Raw genomic sequence first — 24,137 nt, forward strand, 5'->3', positions numbered from 1 at the left:
CCTCTGTTTAATACACAGAAGCCCTTTTGTGCACTAAAGTTCATAGTTTCAGGAATTTAAAAGCCTCTAATATAAAGATGTTTTGTAATATTTTTATCTGGACATGACTATGACCAACAGTTGCCTTAAGTTTCAAGTGCTCAAAATGATATTTACCACTTATAATGTGAAGTGTGTTCTTTGTTAAGTCTCTTAAAAAACGTATTCCTGGTTAACAGGACACTTGCAACTTTTAGGCTCCTGTCATAGACACTTAGGAGTGTGTCAAACTCAACTCAACAGAACTTACTTCAGAGTAGGTTCGAGATAAATATGATTCTCTGTACAAGATAATTACAGTAAGGCAGGCAACGTTGAAGTTTATTGTTCTTTCATAACCAAGAACATTCAGAATGCAAAGTACAGATGATGCGCTACAAAAAAGGGAAGGTTTGCTTTTAAATGCACCAGTCCTAATTTAACAGTGCGGAGAACATTACAGAAACAAAACAAAAACCTTACCCTTTCATCAAATTAATCATTAACTGCTAAAATAATGTGTTTGTCCAGATGGCAGTATCTCAATGGCATAAATTTGAAACAGTATTTTTAGAACCACAGTTTTCAAACTCCCATCATGTTGAGTCATCCATCTTTATTGACTGAACTTCCTCCATAGACCTACTTGGGACTCTTAAATAGATGCACGGACCCAGGTTCCACTGGGGGACAAGCTCATACCTCCACTGTATTTCTCAGAAATGCTGAGTTAGATCCTTTCCTCTAATAAAACAAGGATGCAGGATATAGCCTTCCTGGGTATGAGAAGACAAATGGTCTTGGTATACCACTTCTGACAGAAGCCAGTTCTGTTTCTTCCACAGAATTGTAAAAACAGTATTTTGCCCACCCACCCACCCCCATCCCATCCCATCCCCTGAATTGTGCTCCAAAGACCTTAAAGTAGAGCTGTGGCCCTCTAGATGTTGCTCCTGCCAGCTCCAGCCAGCCTGGCTATCAGTAAAAGATGAAAGGAGTTGTAGTACAGGACATCTGAAGGAACACAAGTCCTCCATCCCTGTCTTAGAGCAAGTCAAAGATCTACAGGACCTTGTTCATTCTTTTCCTTTGGCTCTTGGTCACCCACTGACTAAAAACAGAAATGAGCTGTGCCAGGCAGAAGTATAATATTACATCTTTGTTTTCAGTGGAGGAGTTTTAGCTAGTGCTAATCCAGCAGATGGGGGCTAACAACTATTTTAGTGTATTTCACTGATTGTGATTGCCCTTTTTAAAACCTTAGAACTTCACTGTATGAGACAGAAAAGCAGGCCTGTACTGTTATCCATCTGCTTGTCTGGTAGCAACAACCTTTTGTCAGTAAACAGTGGCAACCTCTGTATTCAAAACACATTGAGATCACTGCTTCAGACAAATTCTCATCCACATTTTGATCTTTATTTACATTTATTATACCTGTTACCATCATCCAAGTTAACAACTGTGATCAAACAGCACATTTTACTCTTGCTGCACAAACGTATGTTCCATACAACTGACTTTGAGTGACAACCTTCTTTCTCCCTATTCCTTGGAATGGACATTTCCTCCATACACTCTACTTCTCTTATGCTTTTAAAAAATTCAGTCAAAGTTCTTCATATGCTGCTCATTTGGATTTCAGAATGTCCTCCCACTCGGCAGTGCTGCATTTTTGGGAATTGATGGAAATATTGATTGCATTTTGTTCCGAAATTCATCCATCTACAAGAGAAGAGTAGAGAAATACATTTAACACAACCCACATCAAAGTTAGGGACACACTGCAACTTTGGCTTAATCAAATAATTGTGGTTTTTTTTTCCTTTGAAGGAAATGGGAAGCTCTAAAACACATAATAATATTCTCAGAGATATTTCACAACAGTGCTTTTTAAAACCTTTCTTCCTTAGAAGAAGAGAATCCTAAGCATGCATACTCTGCTCTTGAGATTCTCACACTGATAAATGTCAATACATATGGAGTGCTACAGTAGTCCAATCTTGGGGCTTCTAGAGCATGAAGTACATGAGCCAAGTCATCTCTGTTCAAGAAGAGTCAGTGGTAGCTGGAAATAGGCACTCCTAGCCACCAATGTTACCTTAGCCTCAGTGGTACTGTAGGAATCAGGAGAACACTCAAGCTGGTACTGTAGGAATCAGGAGAACACCCAAGCTATTGACCTCTTCCTTCAAGGCGAGCGTAGCCCTATCCAGAACAAGCCATCACACTTGATTTAACATCTTGGCACATCTGATTCCTGATGGAAACTTTCTGAAACTAATTTTACCTAGCAGAACTTTTATTTTCTTCTCACCGCCTGAAAGTGGGGGATGCAGATTATGCTTGATGATAATGCACAAATAGCAACCATTGCACTTCAGATTGTCAGTCTTTTCACCTAAAACATATACCATCCACTCCTGTCATGGCAAATAATCCATAAAAGTCAGATGATCACAGTCTTTTTCTAATCATAGCTAATGATCCTGCATCAGCAGGAAAAAAATAACAAAAAGAGCTCTGAAAGCACCTATCATTTCGTGTTGCATTTTAAAATGTTTACCACAGACAAGATGTCACATGAAAAAACAAGACTGTGCTACTGCAAAGTACTTGGGCATCTGTTCAAACTAATCTGAAAGGGGAGAGAAAGAGGCTTGTCTATAGACTGTAAAGGACCCCACCATCCCCAAAGAAAATTATCACTCTTTCAGATCTCAGCAAGTTTATTACTCTTTAACTTTATTTTTATTTATTCTGTTAGTTCAGTTCCCATTAATCTAGAGCACGAAGAGTATAACAGGGTTGTTGTTGCTTTAAAACACAACAACCCCAAGATAAAACAAAATAAAATATTCATTAAAACTAATTTTATTTTTTTCCTTGAATTTTTATTAAAGCTTGAAAGAACAAAAAAGAAACAGTATACAGAAATAAGCATCAAATATCAAGCATTTTTTAATATAAAAATTGGGGAGGGGGAAATAAAGAAGAAAAAAGAAAAGGAGAAAACCTTACATCTGCTGAACCCAAATGTAAGACCCTACAGGGGAAGCTTTACTACTGTTCTTGTGGGAAATGTTAGGCCCGGACATTGAGTAACCTCTAGGACAGAGGTGGGGAACTCCAGAGGCTGAAGAACTTCAACTCCCATCAGCCCCTGCCAGCATGGCCAATGGACAGGGATGGGCTACCCCTGTACGGAAAACACAAAAACAGGCATTGGGCAGCTTACTGAAGTCCAACAATATTTGAAGGGCCACAGGTTCCCTACACCAGCTCTAGCTGAGAAGTGTTCCCCCAGCTCTTGCTGAGCAGTGCAGGGCAGCCACTGACAATGTGTGTCTATGTTCCTTTGCTGTTTCAACTTGGGACATGGACTACTGTATTTTAATATTTTGTTGGAAGCCGCCCAAAGTGGCTGAGGAAACCCAGCCAGATGGGCGGGGTATAAATAATAAATTAAAATTATTATTATTACTATTATTATTATTATTATTGACGATACAGTTAGGAAGACGCAAAGGATGCAAGGAAGATTCCACCTAAACATTAGGAAGAACTTCCTGACAGTAAGAGCTGTTCGACAGTGGAATTTGCTGCCAAGGAGTGTGGTGGAGTCTCCTTCTTTGGAGGTCTTTAAGCGGAGGCTTGACAGCCATCTGTCAGGAATGCTTTGATGGTGTTTCCTGCTTGGCAGGGGGTTGGACTGGATGGCCCTTGTGGTCTCTTCCAACTCTATGATTCTATGATTCTATGAAGACAAAGGCCAAAGACAATTTTGAAAGTGTATGATACATGTTCATCCAATATACTGGAATGGGCAATGGTGTCTCCTTGCCACCAGCTACCCATGGCTCACTCTGAGACAATCTGTTAACACAGAGAGTAGAAGATGACTAGCTGATGTAATCCACTCTGAACTATTATACAAACCTGCTAAATCATGTACATTGCATATGCATTGAATGTTTCTTGTGGTGGTATATAGGGACTGTTTGTATATGCATTTGGGGAAACTGAAAAATAAAGTTAAGGGGGGGGGAGAAGATGCCTTCAGCAGATCTTAAAATGCAGAGGAAAAGGCAGTCTCTATGGCATGGATAAGCAACCTAAGGCCCGGGGGCCAGGTCCGGCCCAATCGCCTTCTAAATCCGGCCCACGGAAGGTCCAGGAATCAGCATGTTTTTACATGAGTAGAATGTGTCCTTTTATTTAAAATGCATCTCTGGGTTATTTGTGGGGCATAGGAATTCGTTCTCCCCCCCCCCAAAAAAATATAGTCCGACCCCCCACAAAGTCTGAGGGACAGTGGACTGGCCCCCTGCTGAAAAAGTTTGCTGACCCCTGCTCTATGGTATTGGCTGGCCCAAGCTACCTGGGACTAAAAACAACAACCCAGCACTTTGAATTGTGTCTGAAAAGTAATAGGAAAGTAGTGTGAATCCTGGTGCACTAGCATGACATGTCTTCATTTAATGTTTGTGACACTAAAGAACTGCTTACGTTTTACTTCTGTAGTTCAAAGAACCTCACCTCCTTTCAGAGTCCTGACTGGCAGTGAAAACAGATTATGTGCCTTTTGTTTTCTGTACTGCATAAAGATGAGACATAGAGCTCTCTGCTGAATTTGGGAGCCTTGGGTTTGATGAAAGCATTATAGGGAGATCCTGTTTTCTCCACCCAAATGTCAGATGCGATCACTGTCACACCAGCTATCAGAGTATGCAGAAATACTGAGTTAACCTTATGAAAACAGACTTTCTTAATAGCCAGGGCATTGTTCCAAATATTCATCAGAACTCCAAAGTAGACATAATGGGTCAGCCACGTGTATTTTACACGTTTCTGCTTCCTTCACATCTGAAGCATAGCTGGGATCTTTTTTCTTTTAACTTTAACAGCAGTGCCAGGGAAGTATCCCAATCCAACCTCACTACTCTCCGCTGCTTTTAAGCAATTTTCTTGCTGCTTGAGCCACTAACTGATATTGGAGGTGGGCTGGGAGGAAAGCTGTTCTTAAAAACAGCAAACCTCAAGGATTATTAAAAGAGGGTTTGACAAATTAATGGGGGGAAAGGTCTATCAATGGCTGCTGGGGTTAGGATTTATTATTATTTATTTTAGAGGATTTGTACTTCACTCGTCAGCCAAAAAGGCTCCAGGGGCAGCTGATATAAAATCAATTAAAATGACACGGTCCCTGCTGCCTATGGAGCTTCCAAATTCAGTGAAAGTATGTCCCCTGTTCCATCTAGTTTGGTCCAAAACTCATTTATCCTAAGAGGCTGCCTTATATGGAGCCAGACTGCTGGTCCATCTTAGTTCAGTGTCCTCTGCTGACTGGAAGCAGCTCTCCAAGGAGCAGGAACTCTCTCACAGTCCTACCAGAAGATGCTGGGGATTGAACCAAGAACCTTCTGCAGGCCAAACAGATGCTCTGCAGCTGAGAAGGGTGATTTCCTTATGAATCAAGTAGGCCTTTCCAAAGTGAATCAAGCTTTAAAAATGGTGCTTAAGCGCTCTTTTTATTCTCCATAGAAGTTGCCATCTAACCTGGCTTTATAGTTACTTGGTGTATTCCTGTGACTTATGCATTCCTTTTATGTTTTTGAGTTTGTTTCTCTAACTGTTTAGTTTAATATAAAGTTGAGCAGGACATAAACATTTTGAATACACAAATACATTACATTAATATTCTACATTTTAATTATACATGATGAAAGCTCACAAAGCCAGCTTTTTCTTAGCATTTTTAAAGGTTAACATATGTGCGGAGCAAAGAGACTTAGACATTTTGTCACAAAAATTATAAATTATAAGGTCATAGAATTCCTCCCCACAGTATTTTTCTTGGTTCACATCCACCAGCTGTATACGCAGTACTAACTACAATTCATTTTTTTTAGAGCACAAATATCCTTTATGACTCATCCTTGCTATGAAAAACAAAATCGTTTCTGCTTTCTGAAGTGATAGAAAATTGATTTATGGCGGACACCCTGAACAAAGGGCTTTTATTTCTTAGATATATAGCTTGTTAATTGCCATGGATCACTTCAAATTCTAAACACTTCCCCCCCCCTCTCTTTTTCTTTCCTTCCTTCTTTTTCTTTTCTTTTCTAAACAAAAACATTAGCTGGGAGTGGCAAATAGACAAAGTTATGTTGCCATGGCTGGAAAGTGTTGCAATTGCAGCTTTAATTAAATATAAAGATACACTGCTTATTACCTCTGGCTAAAAATAAATTGCCACAATTCAGCTATTACTGCTGGAAAACTATTACATATTTATGTCAAATCGCTTCTCTGCTGACATAATGTAGCTATTATCATTTATGGGAACTGAAATTAAAGCTGGAAAAGAGGTTGTCATCATAAGATGCGTTCCTTTAGAATAACTGATTCGTGAGGATACTTGCAATTAGGCTAAAATTATTCGGGGGGGGGGGGAGGACAAGACTTCTGCTCCCATCTGCTGACTCAATACACAAGAACTCTTGTGAGGCAGACACACACACACACACACAGAAACAGACACACACCCCTCTCTCTGTCTCCTGAATGTTTTCTTTGTGGAACATAATGACTGTGTCTCCATTATTATCAGATGGATATTTCTGGAAAGCAAAGGGCTATACCAGACAGAGTTTAAACAGGTCAAATTGGTAGTGTGTCACAAGGAAGAGAGTCCAGCCTTTCTAAACAACAGATACAATCTTGATCCCAGCAATACAGCATATTTTTTTCAGAATGTTGATCTCATAAGTCTTTTTAGCATCCAGATCATTGAGAGATGGGGAGGCTAGTATGGCAGTGTATCAGGATGGAATAAGGGCAGGAATACTTGTATTTTTCCTACTTTCTACGCCAGCAAAAACACCAGTGCTGGCATGGAGAGGCTAAAAGAGAATGAACTAAGAGAAATCATCCAAGAGACTTGGTATACTGCCACCTCATACATTATGCTGTGATGAATGCAACCTTGCAAGCAGGCGTACATGCAGTGAATGCCACAGCCAATCCTTAGCACAGTTCCTTAACACATGTACTTGGCTGCTAATGTGGCTGGAAATGTATGTTTGCTGTAAACACACGCCATGGTTTTTACAAGTTTAGATGCACACAGAGCAACCTGGAGAAATTTCAATTAAACTGTGCAGCTCCCTCGCTGATTTACTTATAACATCCTTTAGAAACGGCAGGAGACATTCAATCAGCTAAAGAAAGCATTGAAAGGAAAACAAAAACAATACACCAATCATTGAAAATATAATAAAATACAATGTAATACACCAGGACTTAAAAAATCCAAACCAATAGAGCCAGATTATAATCATAATCTAAAGCAGGGTGGGGAACCTTCTGAAAGGGAAGATGAGTAATATATCTCCCCCCCCCCAGCCCTATCCTGGCAAAACTGCCCGTACGAAGGTCAATGGTACTGAAAGGCACTGAGTAGACCAGCAGAATTAACTCTCCCAGTATATTTCCTCATGTGGATCATCAGCTGCAGTGACAAAGGCTGCTTCAGTCCCAAAACTGGGGTGGGAGCCATAATGAAAGAAATCAGTATGTTCTGACTTTGAGCAAGTTATACAAATTCCTGGGTGAAATTGGTTATTATAACACTGACAGGATAACAGAAGAACAGTGGGATCCAGATATGGTCTCTTCCAACAACAGATGAACTATTGCCATTTTAAAGCAGGTAAGCCTGGTAGCCTTAATCAGCCAGGATGGGCCTAGGACTAGGTGATGCAAGCAGGGGTGGGGGAGCTGTTTGGAGGGAGCTACTTGATACAGAAAATACCATTCCCCACAGCTTCGCTACTCTAAAATTCCCTCCTGCCAAAGCAGGTTTTCTTTTTTAAAAAAATTACACATAATAGAATTACTTTGTAGTCAGTTCCTTAATCTTTTTAGAAGATTGATGTTAGGAATGCAAGAGCATCCCCATTAACTTAATACTTTTAAAAGGGAAGACAGCAAGGAAAAATAATCTATCAAGGGTTAACACTACAAACAGAAAAAGAAAAGCTAAGATTCTGGTGAGAAATGGCATTTTAAGAACTTTTAAAGCTTGGCCCATTTCCTCTCCTGCCACCAGATGTAGCTGTGCAGCAACAAAGGACCTTCCAGGAAGTCTTCTCCAATTGCATCTTTAAAGGGCACTCTCCTGGGATGCGTTCTTACATCATTATTTTTAATCCTCGTTAATCTCCGTTTTACTGTGTCACCTTCTAAATATTTCCCTTGCTAAAATCAGGATTGCATGTATTAAAGGGTACTTAATGGCAACACAATATTGCTTGGTGTTATTACTATGACCCTACAGACCCAAAGTTGTACAAGACAACCATAGCCCCTATTTTAGTTAATATGCTAGCATTAATTTATCCTTCTTTGCCTCTTCAGTTCAGGCACTGTAAGCTGCTATTGCTACAGCAGTGCATAGGTAACTTGGGAGTTATACCCAGACAACATGACTTACAAATGTTCAATGTGTTGTTTCACATAACCCTACCCTCAAGAGACCTCGTAAGTTCCCAATAAGACTCCTTGCAAGATGTACTTACAGATGAATATGTCATCAGATTCATCTGGAGATAAGTGTATGCAGTCTCTCTGTTGATGATATTTTCGTGGATCATTTTTCAGCCGAGTATTTTATTTACTGTACAGAATTATATGACACTTAACACAAAAATGTCAAAGTAGTAATAAAAAACACCTAAACTAATAGAGTGGCTTCTGGGATTTCTTGTGTCTGTTACCACACTTACTGTCCCAACAGATGGTCAAAATTGAAAGCTGACTACTGGAGTCTGGCTTCTTTGGGATCCATGAACCATGGTTCACAAAATACAGGAAACTATGGGTTGACTGCGGCTTCTTGGTTTGCTTCCTCACTTGTGTCAAGGGAAGAATAAAGTACTGGTATGCAAAGCATATGCATATCCTTATTAACTCATGATTTGATCATGAGAACATGGCTGCTGTAACACTAAGGATGTAATAACACTATCAAATAGTGCTTAGACAAGAGCAGCTAGTGCACCTGCCTGTTTGACAAAATGTATGCATTTATTTATTTATTTGCTTACTTACATCCTACTTTATACCCTCAGAGTGGCTTTGAAAGCAGCTTACGAAAGATTATCACTCTTGAATCCACATTTGACTTGAGTGCAGAAATATGACATGTATATGAAACAAGGATTATTCCAGCATTTCCTGCTTTTGTCCTTTCCTAGCAGCACACCAGGCATGGGAATGGGGCTGAGCAGCTGGAATTGGAATTGGAATTGGAATTTGGTTCCGAGTACAAATCTCACCTCTTTCCTCTTCTCTATTGATCCCATAGAGTTCACTATACAGAACACAAATGGTAGTGTCTTTGACACAGCCAATTTCTGTTAAATAAATCAGAATGTAAGTGTCTGACTCCAGCAAATCTCTTCAAGCATATCTTTTTCTCTTACTTTTCATATCTGGTTTTTTTTAAATCGTAGTAACGTCTTTTTTCACCATGGTAATTGAAGTAATAAAAAGGTATTAAATTTTCAGTAAGAAGTCAAAGTAACTTCTGATGGTAAGACCACCTGCTAATTATCTATTAATATCTTTTGGTGAATCTTCTGTTTGTAACAAGATAGGGCAACAAGACACAGTGGCTGTGTTCAGACAATCATATCTCAGTTTAATAAGCAGAGTTGTGAATGAGATTTGCACCCACAACACACAGCAATTTCACTTCTTCGTGTGAGCCACTTGATGAGTTATGTTTAACTGAAGACTTCCACAATTGCTGTCTCATGCAAAGGGAGGAGATGAGAGAATTATTCATATCTTCTTTATGAGACCAGTGACTATCTGGATCACTGAAGAATTCAGCCTGAAAAGGAGTAGGAGAGGCCTGATTCCTTGAACAACCTCCTTGCTTCTACCAGGACATCCATCAAGTTTTATTCCTAAAATGAAAATGAAAACTCTACTTCCAGTCCATGAACCTTAGTTGTAGGACAGGCCTGTCCGACCTGTCTATCGCAATCTACCGGTCTATTGCAGGCTGCCCCTGGCTGATCCATGTCGATTGCGTAATCTACATAGATTGACCCAAACAAAAAAAGCTCAACAATGGGTAGATTACTGCCAGTTTATTTATAGTGGGAGTAGATCACAGTCTCTTGGAAGTTGGACACCCTTGCTTTAGGAGATTCAGGGCTGATAAGAACACCTGTATGTCTTCCAAAAAAAATTATTTTTTATTTTTGTCATCATGGATGGAAAACTGTGATGCTGACAGGCCAGCATCAGTATCAGGCCAGCTCCTGATTTAGTACCCAATAGCTTATATATTATGCCCAGGGGAGGGGAGGAGGAGAGATATTAAGAAAGAAAAAATCACCACTCATGGGGGAGAGCCCAAGCATTTTGTGTCAATTGGTTTTCAGGTCCTATCCAGCATTATGAAACATAAAATACAGTAATATTTACAAAACAAAGTCTCAAGAGTATGCAGCTCTTATGTTGCATGTTCACCCCTTGCTCTCCTTGTCTCTTTTGTTTTCCCTTTTCTCCATTTATTATCTTTGCCTTTCTGTTCCTTCCATTTTGTTCTGTCTGATCTTTAACAAAAAGTAGATTGTAAGATTCTAGGAACAAGACACTGACTTTTTCTTTTCTTTTCTAAAAAAGTATGTTATTATAAAGCACCAGGCTCACACATGATGCAATATAAACAAGCATAAGAAAGCATATAGGTTTTCAGGAATTTCAAAAGCATAATGATTCATAAAGTAATGCTACTTACACTATGAACTCCCAAAGCCTTCCAGATGGCAAAACTGATCAGTCCAACTCCACACCAGGCATAAAGTGAACCCCATCCTAAGGCACGTAAGGCAATGGATGAGCCACTCTCTGGTAAAACAGCTGTGGCAACTACACCCTAGAAGAAGGTTTTTTGTTTTAATGAACAGAAAAATATCATAGTGAGCCAACACAGAACCATTTTCAGTAAGGTAAGGCAAGTCGCCTTCTGAGAATATTTTCTTATCACATATGACTTGTGTAGATCACTCCTAGTTTTCCAAACATTCAAGTGATTAACAAAAGAATGGTTACTGGAGAGAAGCTTAAAACACTAATTTGGTTTTGTTTTATCCAGGGATACTTATGTTCAAAAATGTCTGAAAGTTTGCATACAGATTAAGGCAGGTACACAGGTTTAAACCGTCAGTTTCCTTTTAAGGAGCTCTGGCAAACTGCAGTTCCATTAAGAGTGAAAGGGATTTCTAAAAGATAATTCAGAGGATTTTCATAAGGCTACAATACCCAGATTTTTTTTAAAAAAACTACTCTACATTTGTATTTGTAACAATACATATGGGCCACTATTCACAAATGTATAATCCATGAATGTTTTTGTACTTTCAATTTCCATTTTCAGTAGCTAATCTTCACTGGAACTTTGTGCAACTTTTTAAACAGCCCCAACTTCAAAAAGATAGTCCAGAGGTTCAGCCAAGGGGCGTGACTGAGGTAATACAAACCACCTCACTGGACTGCTGTCATAGTGTATTATGCCGACATTACATTAAACTCCTGCAGGATCTTATTATTTATGAAACCTCTCATGAATCTTCATATCAGTTGTAAATATATCCACAGCTGTTTTTGTGTGAAATTTGCTATGTAAAAGAATACAAACAGAATGTATAAAATGAAGATTCTTTCTACTTTGTATTATGAAATGATTCAACAAGTTTTGAAATGAAAATACATTCAGGGAATTTTTGTAAAAATGTTGAGCAGAAAAGCCTTGAAAGAGCAATAATGGAAGACTATGAATCTGGGTTTATTGGTTCAAGAGCATTTGCACATGAGGTAACGCCTCAAGGGTATAAAATACTTGGCTATACTGTGTTGTTTACAGACAATTTTTGTCATATGATGTGTGCAAAAGCTATTTATACCTTCAAGACAAGTGATGAACTAACTGCTAGAAACTTCACTAAAGAAGAAAAGATCTCATTGATAAAAAGGGGATATGCTACTATTTTAAGAGAAGGGATGGTGGTCACATGCTTATTAATTGCTGTTTTTACATTACAGAGTTTCGTTTATTAATTTAGGGTGCTTCTCTAACAGAATATGTGCCATGGAAAACAGAACTCCAAGCATCTTGGAAACATTTCACATTTTCAGGGCTTTGTTTTGGACAGGTGACAGACCATGGGAAGGAGTGAGTTGGAGAAGAAACGGTTAACTTTTAACATTAGTCATACAGTACTCAGAATAGACCAACTGAAATCAATGGACTTGTAAACATGCATCATATTGGGCTATAAATGTTCAGAACATTGTACAATCAAGTTACTCAGCAAAGCAAGGTTTCAAGGAGATGAAAAATAAATGTCCACAATGTTTGATTGGTTGAATCATAAGTTGAGACTGATGGCATGGCAGAGTTAGGATTTCTATGCTGGCAAGCCAGAGAACCAGTTTTAACATTAATTATAAAATGGGAGACATGAACAGAGATAGCACTTAAATGCCTTTGCTGACTGGAAAACAGCAATTATTGCAAGGTGCAAGAGACAGAGAGCATCTGGAGCCAGTACTGTGCAGCCTCTCCTGCTGCTGTTCTAAATTAAAAACAAAATTTTAAATTAAAAAAAAACCACACACATTGGTTTTAACCTACCACAGGCATAACTGTATTCTGCAGTTATGGCCATGCTATCTTCTTTAAACAATGACTCTATTTTCCAAATGATTGGCCCTTAAAAGGAACCAGGCAATAACACCATTATGAGGCTACATTTGTATCACATTTGCAAATAAATTTAAAATAAGCAAACCTTATTGAACCAGTTTGGGTTTTTCTTTTTAGCCATGGCAAGTGTTGTACCAAAACCTGCTAGAATTCCTGCAGTAGCAACTGTAGTAAGAAAGATTCCACCTGCCAACAAAATGAAAACAAGAGTAAAACAACCAGACCTAGGTAACCTTTGCCTAGGAAAAGGCAAATAAATGAAATACTTCAAAAACCATTTGAACCATTTGAACAGTGCTTCCCAAAGGAAGGGAACAGCCATCAAGATGCCTGGTAAACTACCAAAATAAGATGGGTATTGCTGCTCAAGATCAAGATCACGGTGGCATCTTAAATTTCTGAATAATTCTGGAAGTACGGTAGTTATTAGGAGACTGTCAAAGTTTGCCCATGGTAGAAATTATAAGGACAGAGATATACAGTTGGGAAGAGCCTGGTCCTTTACATCTCACAGTTGTCGAGACAACCTGGCACATTCAAGTGCCTCTGGTGCAGCTGCTCCACACCACCAGCTCCCTGCTCTGAGAGGAGGACAGAATGCAGCTTTTTACAGCATTAATTACTTCAAGCTGTCACTTGAACATGTATTGGTATTTGAAGAGGATATGCCACATACAGCAGATGAGTCTCCAGCTCTGGCCTTCCTAAGTCCAAGAGATCCACTCTTCCAAATCCTCTAGGGTCCATCACAATAGCTCCGATTTACAGAACCAGATGTTTTGAGTACATCCAATTCCCCACAGTGGACTCAGATAGTTTATGCTGATATCTCACTAGTTCATAGGTCCAGCACAGTTAGCAGGGCAGACATCCTGCTTTGAACACTGAGTTGTCCGGGGTGAGGGAATATGTAACAAAAGCTTGCACACTATTTTTGGTTGGTCCTAATAAAAGTATTACGGGACCCAGGTGGCGCTGTGGGTTGAACCACAGAGCCTAGGGCTTGCTGATCAGAAGGCCGCAGTTCGAATCCCTGTGATGGGGTGAGCTCCTGTTGCTCGGTCCCAGCTCCTGCCCACCTAGCAGTTCGAAAGCACGTCAAAGTGCAAGTAGATAAATAGGTACTGCTCTGGCGGGAAGGTAAACAGCGTTTCTGTGCGCTGCTCTGGTTCGCCAGAAGCGGCTTTGTCATGCTGACCACATGACCCGGAAGCTGTACGCCGGCTCCCTTGGCCAGTAACGCGAGATGAGCACCGCAACCCCAGAGTTGGACACGACTGGACCTAATGGTCAGGGGTCCCTTTACCTTTACTAAAAGTATTGTCCAACTGTGCAATTTGCAGGGTTCTCTAGGGACACTTCGCGTGCCACCTGTCTATGCAAGAAGCTGCTGTGTGTGTATGTCCATAGACCAAAATTCCTTTACAGAAATCACTTCCAGAAAGAAAATAATGGGCAACTGTGGTGTAGATTTACATATTCAGCCCTTGCACATAAACACACTGTGTAGTATGTACACTCGGGGTACAGGCACTAGACAATCCCATGTATACACTTAGCACACATATATGCCCAATTTTGATAAATTATACACAGATTCCTCGCTGTTACTTAACAAGGAAGTGTAATCGGTATACAGTAGTAATTATTTCAGTTCAAGTATTTATATACCACTTTTCATCCTAAAAGAAGACGGTTCGCATCTCTTAAATTTTAGTAGCTCACTGTTACAACTGTGGCAACTTAAATGCTCCGGCACCCAAATTTCATCCAGGAACGTGAACTTTTATACCTCCAAAATACCCCATGCAATTCGTGTTTGGGCACGTGTTTGGGCTACTACTATTCTCCTCATTGAACCAGACCCGCTCGGATTTTAACCTGGATGCTGTTCAGCCTGGGTTTTAATTTATAGGCTTACTTCCAGGAATATGGGGAAGTGAGCATGCACAAAGTGCCTTTACCTCACCACTAACTGAGCAACCACAACCGGTCCCACGCCACAAGCACAGACGGGCTTCAGGCGCCGGAGAGAGAGCGCGCGTGGCCCCGGCTCCGGACCCCGCTCCCTCCCGCCCGCCTGTTCCGAAACCGAGCGCGCAGGGAGGGCGGCGGGACCGTGGACCTTTTATTAAGAAGAGGCGGCGCTGCGACTCCTCCGTCTGTGCCGCGGCGGTCTGAGGGCTGCCCCGCGGCTGAGGCGGCCCCGCCTGGCCCACGGTGCTCCCCTGGGCCGCATCCCGGCCGGCCTCCTCGGGGCCAGTCTGCCCCATTCTTCCACTCGAGCCCGGCTGAGGGACCCTCTCCCGCTTCGCCGCCACCCGGATGGAGATGGCGCTGGAGGCGGACTCGCTCCGTGTGCTGCCGGGATCGGCGGCGGAAGCCAAAGCAAGGCCGGCCCACCAGCCGGGCGGGTGTCTTCTAGCCGGGCGGCTTTTCGGGGACCGGGGCTTACTAGCTCGCTCAGCCCCGGAACTGTTTCCCAGTTTGCAGCTGCAGCAGGTTTGCCCGGGTATAAACGCCGTTGTCTTCAGCGAGCTTTGCCTCCGAGCAAGCGCGCTGCACGGAAACAACCCTACCTCCATCTGGAGGAAGTTTCTTTGGACGCTGCGGGGGTTACTCCCGAGTAAGCGTGTATTGGCTCTGCCTCGGGGCTGACCTTGCCTCGCTCAAAGCTACGGCCTGTGCAAGCAGTAGCCCTGCTTTTCCCGAATACTGTACAGTACTGTATTCTCCTGCGCCTCCCTCTTGCAGTATTGTTAATCGATAATAACTCCTCTTTTTTTTTTCTTTGATAAAAATTGAGGCGGGTTGTTTTAGGTTTCTTGATACTTTCCTTCAGAAGCTCCACAGCCAAATCTCCCTAAGGAGGAGGAGCTGGTCGTAAACAAGCTGTGCAGCTAGATACTATGATAATGCAAGGAAAAGAATAGGCATATAGAAAGGAGAATTCCTGGAGGTCAAGATCCAGGTTTGGGGCAAGTATTCTTTGATACTCGTTCCAAGGTATTGTGGGAAAATCAGATGGTGCTTCCTGGGGTTGATATTGCTGCTGGCTACCGCTGTTACAGCCAGGTAGGCCCACCAAAGTCTATTAAATGGTGCTTTTTTGAGGACCCTTCATACGGTACTTAGAGCTGGCCCCGACTCTTCTGAACGGAATTTTTTATTGTAATGAGTGATTTTCATAAGAGCTGTTTAGCAAGATTTGTCAAATTTAAAACTTTCATTTGTAGCTGTGCGGTTTTAATGAGCTTTGTGTGGTTCTGCCCTTGATGGATATTTGAACTTAGTATATTTCTTTATTAGAAGATTTATATTGCATCTTTTAGAACAAGGAAGCATAAATAAGTTATATATAAAAGCAACAGTTTTAAAACATAAGCCATAAAAAAGAACAAAAGATCCATTGCAGGTAATAATAAAATGCAGATCAAAATAAACATGAGAGTATTTTTAAAATTATTAAAGTTGGCCTATGCATACTTTCTGGGGATTCATATTTTATAAGCATAGTGCCACTATCTTTGGTACCTGCTAGCCAAACCTCTTCTATTGATGAGCCAGAGAGCAGAGCCTCCGAGCCAATCACAACTCTTGGGCAGGCTAATACAGGAGCAGGATGAATTTTGGGTAACATGGTTCCAAACAACTTAGGGCTTTAAAGACCAAGATCAGGACCCAGCCAATGTAAATGGTACAGAATAGGTATCATACATTCTGATCATTTAGCTCCTACAAGCATTCTTGCTGAACAATTTTTAAAGGCAGCCCCACTTAGAGCACATTACAGTAACCTAGTTAGTATATAAACAGAGTACTGTATGTGCCTTTAACTAGGGCAGAACAAATCAGCCTGCCTCTTTATAGGAATAGCCTAAGCAAACATTTCCCTCAAGAGTTACATTCCTTTGGAGAAAAGTGGCTGGGGCATTGCGTACCAACAGTGGTTGGGTCCAACAAGCAACAGTAGATGGATAGGGCCAAAACATATAAATATACTGTACATGCACATACATACCTGATTCTCTGTCTCTAACTTTCATACATACACTCACCCAGAACACACACCACATTCTCTCTCATACACACTCTTTAGAGATGATAGTAATAATTAAGCAGTATATGAATTGTTTAAATAAATAAAATAGCTTCTACTGTATGCTGTACCCTGACACACTGTCCCTTTCTCCTGTCTAATTCCACTCCTTTCATGACTACAGCAAGCTAGCCACAAAAAAGTCCCGTCTCCCCCCCCCCCCCGGACAATTATATCAGGCTGCAGAGCTCACTACCCCTGCTTCTCCAGCCTGGTCTGCTTCAATACTGACTGGAATCAGACTAAAGCCTCTTCTTTTGCCAGTACAGAAGCTGAGCTCTTCTTCAATGGCAAGCTTGCTGTTATAGTCAGAGTGCTGAGACCAGATTCAGAGGCCAGGCCAGTGAGATATAACCTCTTGCTCCTCAATAGTGACAAATCAACCTCTCAAGCTTCACATCTGCATACCAAGTCTGGATAGGAAGTAAAGACAGACATATATTATCTATGGCTTTACTTCATTGTAGAAGGCTTTCCCCTGGAAATTTTCCTGAATCTCAACGACTTTCAGAAGTGTTGTAAGAGTTGTTTCCCTGTGCTGGCTTTTCACAGTTGGGGTTAAGCTTCCAAACTGTGTTCAAAAGGAGCCTCACGTAAAGCATATTATGCAGTCTAGACTGAAAAGGAAGAATTTAGTACTTAAGTTTTATATGCCTAATTTTAATTGGACATTTTATGTATACATCTCTAACTTATTGTAATTCAGCAGGAGCCTTTGGAATGTGGAGCAGCCTAGAAATTATTGAATTAAAATGTATAAGTAAATAAATTATGCAGTATTCCTTTCCATCAGCCTTATCTTTTCTTATGCAGAAGCCACCATGTAAACTTGCCTTTTTTCCAGTGAGCCTATCTTTCGTTTCCCAGAACCTTTCCTGTTTCCCTGGCCTAAAGATTCTAGTAAACATTTCACTCTGGCATTGATCACTGATTTTATAGCATCATAAATAACACAATGCTTCACTAAATTAAAAGATAAGGCCCCTGCACTAATGTGTTGATGACAGATGAGTTCATCCTGTAGCCTTTATGTATACATGAAGACTTTACTCATCTTCTCTTGTGGCTAATAATAATAATAATAATAAAGTGCACAAGCACAGATAAATCAGGTGATACCCAACATCAGAGTAAAGGGACCCCTGACCGTTAGGTCCAGTCGCGGACGACTCTGGGGTTGCGGCGCTCATCTCGCTCTGTAGGCCGATTGAGCCGGCGTACAGCTTCCAGGTCATGTTGCCAGCATGACTAAGCCGCTTCTGGCAAAGCCAGAGCAGCGCATGGAAATGCCATTTACCTTCCTGCCGGAGCGCTACCTATTTATCTACTTGCACTTTGACGTGCTTTCGAACTGCTAGGTTGACAGGAGCTGGGACCGAGCAACAGGAGCTCACCCGGTCGCGGGGATTCGAACCACCAACCTTCTGATCGGCAAACCCTAGGCTCTGTGGTTTAGACCACAGCGCCACCACCCATGTCCCTCTAACATCAGAGTAGACCCATTGAATGGAATGCAGGAAGCTGAGGCAAACCAGTTGAAGCAGTTCTCCAAGGTTTCAGGCAGGAGTTTCTCCCAGTCCTACCTGAAAATGCCACAGATGGAACCTGGAACATTCTGTATGCAAGGCAGATGCTCTCCCTCTGAGCTATGACCTTCCACACTTAATTCCATTGATTTTAATGGATCTACTCTTGAGTATGTTTGGTGGCTGATAATCTCCCATTTATAGTTAAGGGAGACATTATATATCAGTTTGCCTAAATGAAGATATTTGTGTGTTTATTACTTCTCTACCCCACACTTCCATGATGCCTCCAAGCATATCACAGCAATGCTACGGCCAAGCACTTCACAATGCATCAAACTGTTTAGCTACAATCACATACCACACAGGGCTACTTCTGACATAGTATGTTATTGTAAGTGCCTCACAATTGCTATCTTAGCAAGTGCCTCTGATAAAGTGACTGATCCTTCCCAAAGCAGAACTCTGATGACATATATTGCATTGGAAAGTGAATAAATGAAAGAACCTTTGGTGTGGGTGCCATTATTACTGGCGGTGACCATTTTGTGTGGGGGTTCCGTTCTTGGCCCCCACGCACATCGGCGGAGCACTCATAAACCCTTCCTGGCCTATTCTGGGTCCAAAAGAACCCGCACGTTGGTGGTCATGCATTAATTGGATGCCTGTCATGTGGTCGCCATCTGTAGAACCCATAACCAGACCCATGCATTGCTTGTCTGAGGCCCAGGGCAAGGGTCCCCAGTCAGCTGAGAGGCATGCGGCATTCTTGGCACATAGTGTAAGATCAGCAGGTCCCTGGTGGGGCCCCTGGCCAGCTTAACCCTCCAAGGCCTGGAGCAAGTGTACCCAACTGCATGCCTCCCCCCACCCACCCACCCCATTCTGCATAGGCCTGCTTGTAACTATGTTACCAGAGTAGACATGGATAAAGAACCGGCATCATAGTGTGCCACAGGGGACTATATCCTGTGTCCATATCTCTGTTGTATGATCACATTTTGCTGATAAGTAGATGGTTTGAGGGGGGCTGTCTGTAAGCAAGTACAGGCCTACCACCCAAGGCCTGTGAGAGAGAAGTGTTAATTCTACAGCATAGACTGTGTGTACATCACTGATGATAAATTTGGCTTCAGCTGGAAACTTGGAAGAAGAAGAGTTTGGATTTGATATCCCGCTTTATCACTACCCGAAAGAGTCTCAAAGCGGCTAACATTCTCTTTTCCCTTCCTCCCCCACAACAAACACTCTGTGAGGTGAGTGAGGCTGAGAGACTTCAGAGAAGTGTGACTAGCCCAAGGTCACCCAGCAGCTGCATGTGGAGGAGTGGAGACGTGAACCCAGTTCACTAGATTATGAGTCTACCACTCTTAACCACTACATCACACTGGCATTTGACAACAAATGGTGGGCTATGGTTTTCTCTACTAGGTCTGCCCTGTAGTACATTGTTCTTGTGTACTACTGTACTCTGACCTTGTTGACATTTTTTCACTGTGTTGGGTAGGTATTGTAGTTTGAGGAGTGCCTAATAAAAATTATTAAGTTGTTAGTCTCTGTCCAAAGAGTACGAACAGATGTGTTTGTAATATAGGGATTGGCTATAGACAATTGATTTTCTGGTGTTCAAGTATGTGTAGCAGTCAGTTGATTTTCTATGTAAAGTGGTTTTAATTCTATAGCCGTTATGTAGTTGTACTGTCATGTCCAGGAAAAGGAGCCTCTTCTGTGGACTGGTCTAGCCTCAGGTTGGTGATGGGTTGCTGAAATTCAGAGAGCTTGAACTAGCAGAGTGCTCTGAGGATCAGAGCTAAAACATCAAATTTCAATCTAATTGTCACCATAAAACATGCCTTGATAACTTGCTGACATTCTTTATAGAACCTGACAAAGGAAGCTGCAGCTCCTACACAGATTCATTGCCAGCAGAGCTGTATTGAAATCAGCCAAGGACTGCCAGCTCAAATGCATTTAGGACTGTAGCCATTAGCTACTACATCAGAATGGTAGTAAGGTACATTGGCTGCACTGTGCAACAGAAGCCTGACAGCTGTTGCTGCCCTTGCTAAACTACTTGTATGGAGAGAGGCTTTTCAGTCACTATGGATGTTAATCCACTTTTTAAATTAAATGACCTTGATCCTGCAAATTATTCATATGGGTGGATAGCTTTATTGTCAGTCAGTGTCCTGGTCTCTGTGCTACTATTGGACATTTCACACAGTTGGTTTGGCTGCTGTTCTCCATATAAACATCCTCAGATGTATGTGGGACCACAGTAAAATGAAGTAGAAACGTGTCAGCTGGCTGTATGGAAATTTTTTTTTTTTTTTTTTTTTTTTGCAATGTACTGTATTCCACAATTGCAGGATAAATTCCCAGAGACCTATCTTGCAGGAGTTGGGGGGGCTGAACAGTCTTGCCTTAGTCCCAAAGCCAAATATGAACTGCACATTTTGTTCACAAACCATGGATTGGTGCCTCTAGTCTATGATGTTGCCACATAGGTTGCTTTCAGAGGGACTTATTGCATAGAACCTATATACAAATCTCAAGATCTGAGCCAAAAGAATTCTGATCCTTTGAATGTGCTTTCTTTTCTGATGTTTAATGCAAATATAAGATTAATTAATTCAGCAAGTTTAGAGAATAGAGAACCCATATTTTTTCCCTAGTAATTCTTGGATTGTAATTATTGTTGTTGAGAAGGCATCAAGTTTGTTTGGAGATATATTACTTTGTTTATGTAGATGGCATTGTGTCTAATGAAATGACCCTTGCTGCATGAGTTAACGGTGTGATCTGAATAATGTTATTCTGATTTTCTCTGGCAGCATTTGGTTTCACGTGAGAATTTTAATTCACAAGGTGCAAGCTAAATCAGATGTTTATATAACACACAGTCTTTTTAATGAGTTTAATAGCCAGCAATGAGTTTAATAGCCAGCAAGTCTTCTGCACTATTGGAATGGCTTGAATTCCCAAGATATATGCAAAATTAATGTCCGCGTAAGGCTCCTTGGCAGGGACTCTCAATAAAAGCAAGGGGCTAAGATCAATGTGAAGCAGATTGTGAATCCTTTTTCTAAGGAGGGGTTGCATATAATTTTCTTATTACTTCTGTTGCAATTCCTTAAGCCTTGTGCTCTGCAAGATGATACAGTAGGTATATTACCGTACCTCCAATGTATTCACTTGCATGCCTGTCCTTTAGCAAACAGGCACCAGCCTCAACTTGCTGATAAGTCTTTGCTGTATTAGAACTTGGTGGATCCACCCATATCTATTTATTCCTGTTTCATGCTGACCTGAATTGTTGAAATTTATTATAGTGATACGAGCAGGACTACCAGTACTTTGTTGGTTTTGAGTACATGATGTTGTTCCACTGCAAACTGCCAAGTGTGAAGAGAGACAGATCAACAAACCTATTACAGACTAAGTAAATGGCTATTTATAAGTCATGTGGGAGTGGCTGCTGGGACCACATAACTCCAGTCCTGAAATATCTACATTGGCTCCCAGTACATTTCCGAGAACAATTCAAAGTGTTGGTGCTGAGCTTTAAAGCCCTAAATGGACTCAGCCCTGTATACCTGAAGGAGCATCTCCACCCGCATCATTCAGCCCGGGCACTGAAGTCCAGCTCCAAGGATCTTCTGGCTGGTTCCCTCATTGCAAGAAGTGAAGCTACAGCGAACCAGGCAGTAGTTGCACTTGCCTTGTGGAGCGCCCTCCCATCAGATGTCAAAGAGTTAAACAATTATATGACTTTTTGTAGACATGGAAACTGGAATATAGCTGGCTCTTTTTCTTCTTTCAGGCCATCAGTGTGCCACACATTATTACAATTGGTATGCATGGCCAGGTGGGCTAGTGGAACTTTGTGTAGGCTTGCTAGTGAATTTACAAGGCTTCCCTCTGGCTGTTATAAGAATACAATGAGCAGAATGTAAGAGAACCTCTTCCTTCTGCACATCTAAACACTTATATCTTGATCTTATTCACCGTTGTGCTGAGGTGGAGAATCCGGAATAAGATTCCCCCAATATGATGCTTGGATCCACCTCCTTTGGATCCGTCTGTCACTGTGGTCCAGAGGCTGGAATGGCAGCATGAAATTGGACTGCCCCAGAAATTAAAGTAACTGAAATTGTATTCATTTACTGGGTGACGCTAAGCCATTACAGCCTGTAACCTCTTGTGCTTTTAACTGTATGCTAAAGAGTTGCTTTAAAGGCCGGTATGGTAAACAGGTAAAACAGACAATTTGCACTCATCCTGATTGTGCAGAAAGGGTCTTCTTGATAAAGGAAGTATGTATTAGATAGTTGCCGGGATAAACTGATGGCTTGTTTTTGCTTACACAACAGATTTTTTTTATTATATAAACATTTTTTAAAAATGGTTTAAAGTACAGGGTGAGTCCTTTAAAAGAGGCCCCATGGATACAGAGTACACATGTTCCACAGGGCCTCTTTTAACAGACTCACCCTGTACAAGCAGCTGTCATTTCATAAAACTGGTTAGCAAAGTCACTCCCAAGACCAAGCAAGAAAGTGGAAAAGTTCACAGGCTTATGATAGCCTGATAAAGTATAATATTGCACTTTTATGCCCCAAAGCATATTTATTGTCATATAGAAAATATTTGTCTCTCATTCTCAGGTGGTCTGTGGTAGAATAAGAAGAGTTTATATAAAAAATTGCCCCATATCAACCTTCCTCAACTTGGTATCCACTATATCTTCTTGTGGCTTCCAGATCTAATTAATATTTTCTATCGCTTCCATGACTTCACCATCACCAATCTGAACTGAATCAAAAGATTCTGGGTTTTTTTTAAATGCACATTTAAAATAAGGCGCATAAACATTTATGGGTTGAAAACAAGCATATTTTATTTAATCACTATTAGTTTGTGTGGAGTTAATGTTCCATACAATATGTGTGCGTGTCCCCGAAAGTTAAAAATTGAAATTGCTGCCTTATATTTCCTCTTATATACTTTCCTCCAGAAATACAGCAGCAATAAAATCAATATAATGAAAATATGCTACATTAGTATATTAAAAGGAACCGTGACAAACCAAGTGAGAATGATCCCATATTTGCAGAGAGCCATATTGTTTTCAAAAATCACAAAGCAAATTATGCAGTGGATTGCCATCCTTTATTATGATGACACCACTCAGATTATAATTACACTAAAAAAATCAGTTCAGTGGCTGAGTTAGTTTCCATAGCTTCCATGTTTTCCTGTTCTGCCAGCTTGGTGCTAAATTACTGTAGCCTACTGTTCCCCTCTCTCTTCTTCACCCTATAATTTTCAGAATCCCCAACCTTGAGACCTGATTGTCCATAGTACACACATACCATACCATACCATACCATACCATACCATACCATACCATACCATACCATACCATACCATACCATACCATACAGTACAGATTTCTTATTATATTTTTATTGTCTTAAACCTCTTGTGTGCTGCAACACAGAACACACACAGGCACCTTAAGGAGAGAGACATAACCCCCTTTTCCTATAAAAGCTTCCTTTTCCTATGCCAGCTAGATAAATGGGGCCTAATGGGAAGGGCAGATTGAGTTTTTGGAGCAATTGGAATTAGTTTCTTTTGCCTTACAGGTGTCACAGGAATTGATTCCATTCTATAACTCTTGTCTATTATTCTATTAAAATGA

At 41.1% G+C, this 24,137-nt stretch overlaps 1 protein-coding gene across 1 annotated transcript; it reads right to left on the reverse strand.

Annotated features, from left to right (window-relative positions):
* Positions 1 to 1,415: 1,415 nt before the first annotated feature.
* On the reverse strand, positions 1,416 to 15,405 carry TMEM242 (transmembrane protein 242). The gene is given in 5 exon segments (XM_033144062.1): positions 1,416 to 1,683; positions 1,686 to 1,743; positions 10,838 to 10,975; positions 12,891 to 12,991; positions 14,931 to 15,405. Coding segments are annotated over 5 exon segments (792 nt in total). The 5' UTR covers positions 15,391 to 15,405; the 3' UTR covers positions 1,416 to 1,648.
* Between the last annotated feature and the right edge of the window lie 8,732 nt (positions 15,406 to 24,137).

This window comes from Lacerta agilis, chromosome 3 (assembly GCF_009819535.1).
Source record: "Lacerta agilis isolate rLacAgi1 chromosome 3, rLacAgi1.pri, whole genome shotgun sequence".
NCBI lineage: Eukaryota > Metazoa > Chordata > Lepidosauria > Squamata > Lacertidae > Lacerta > Lacerta agilis.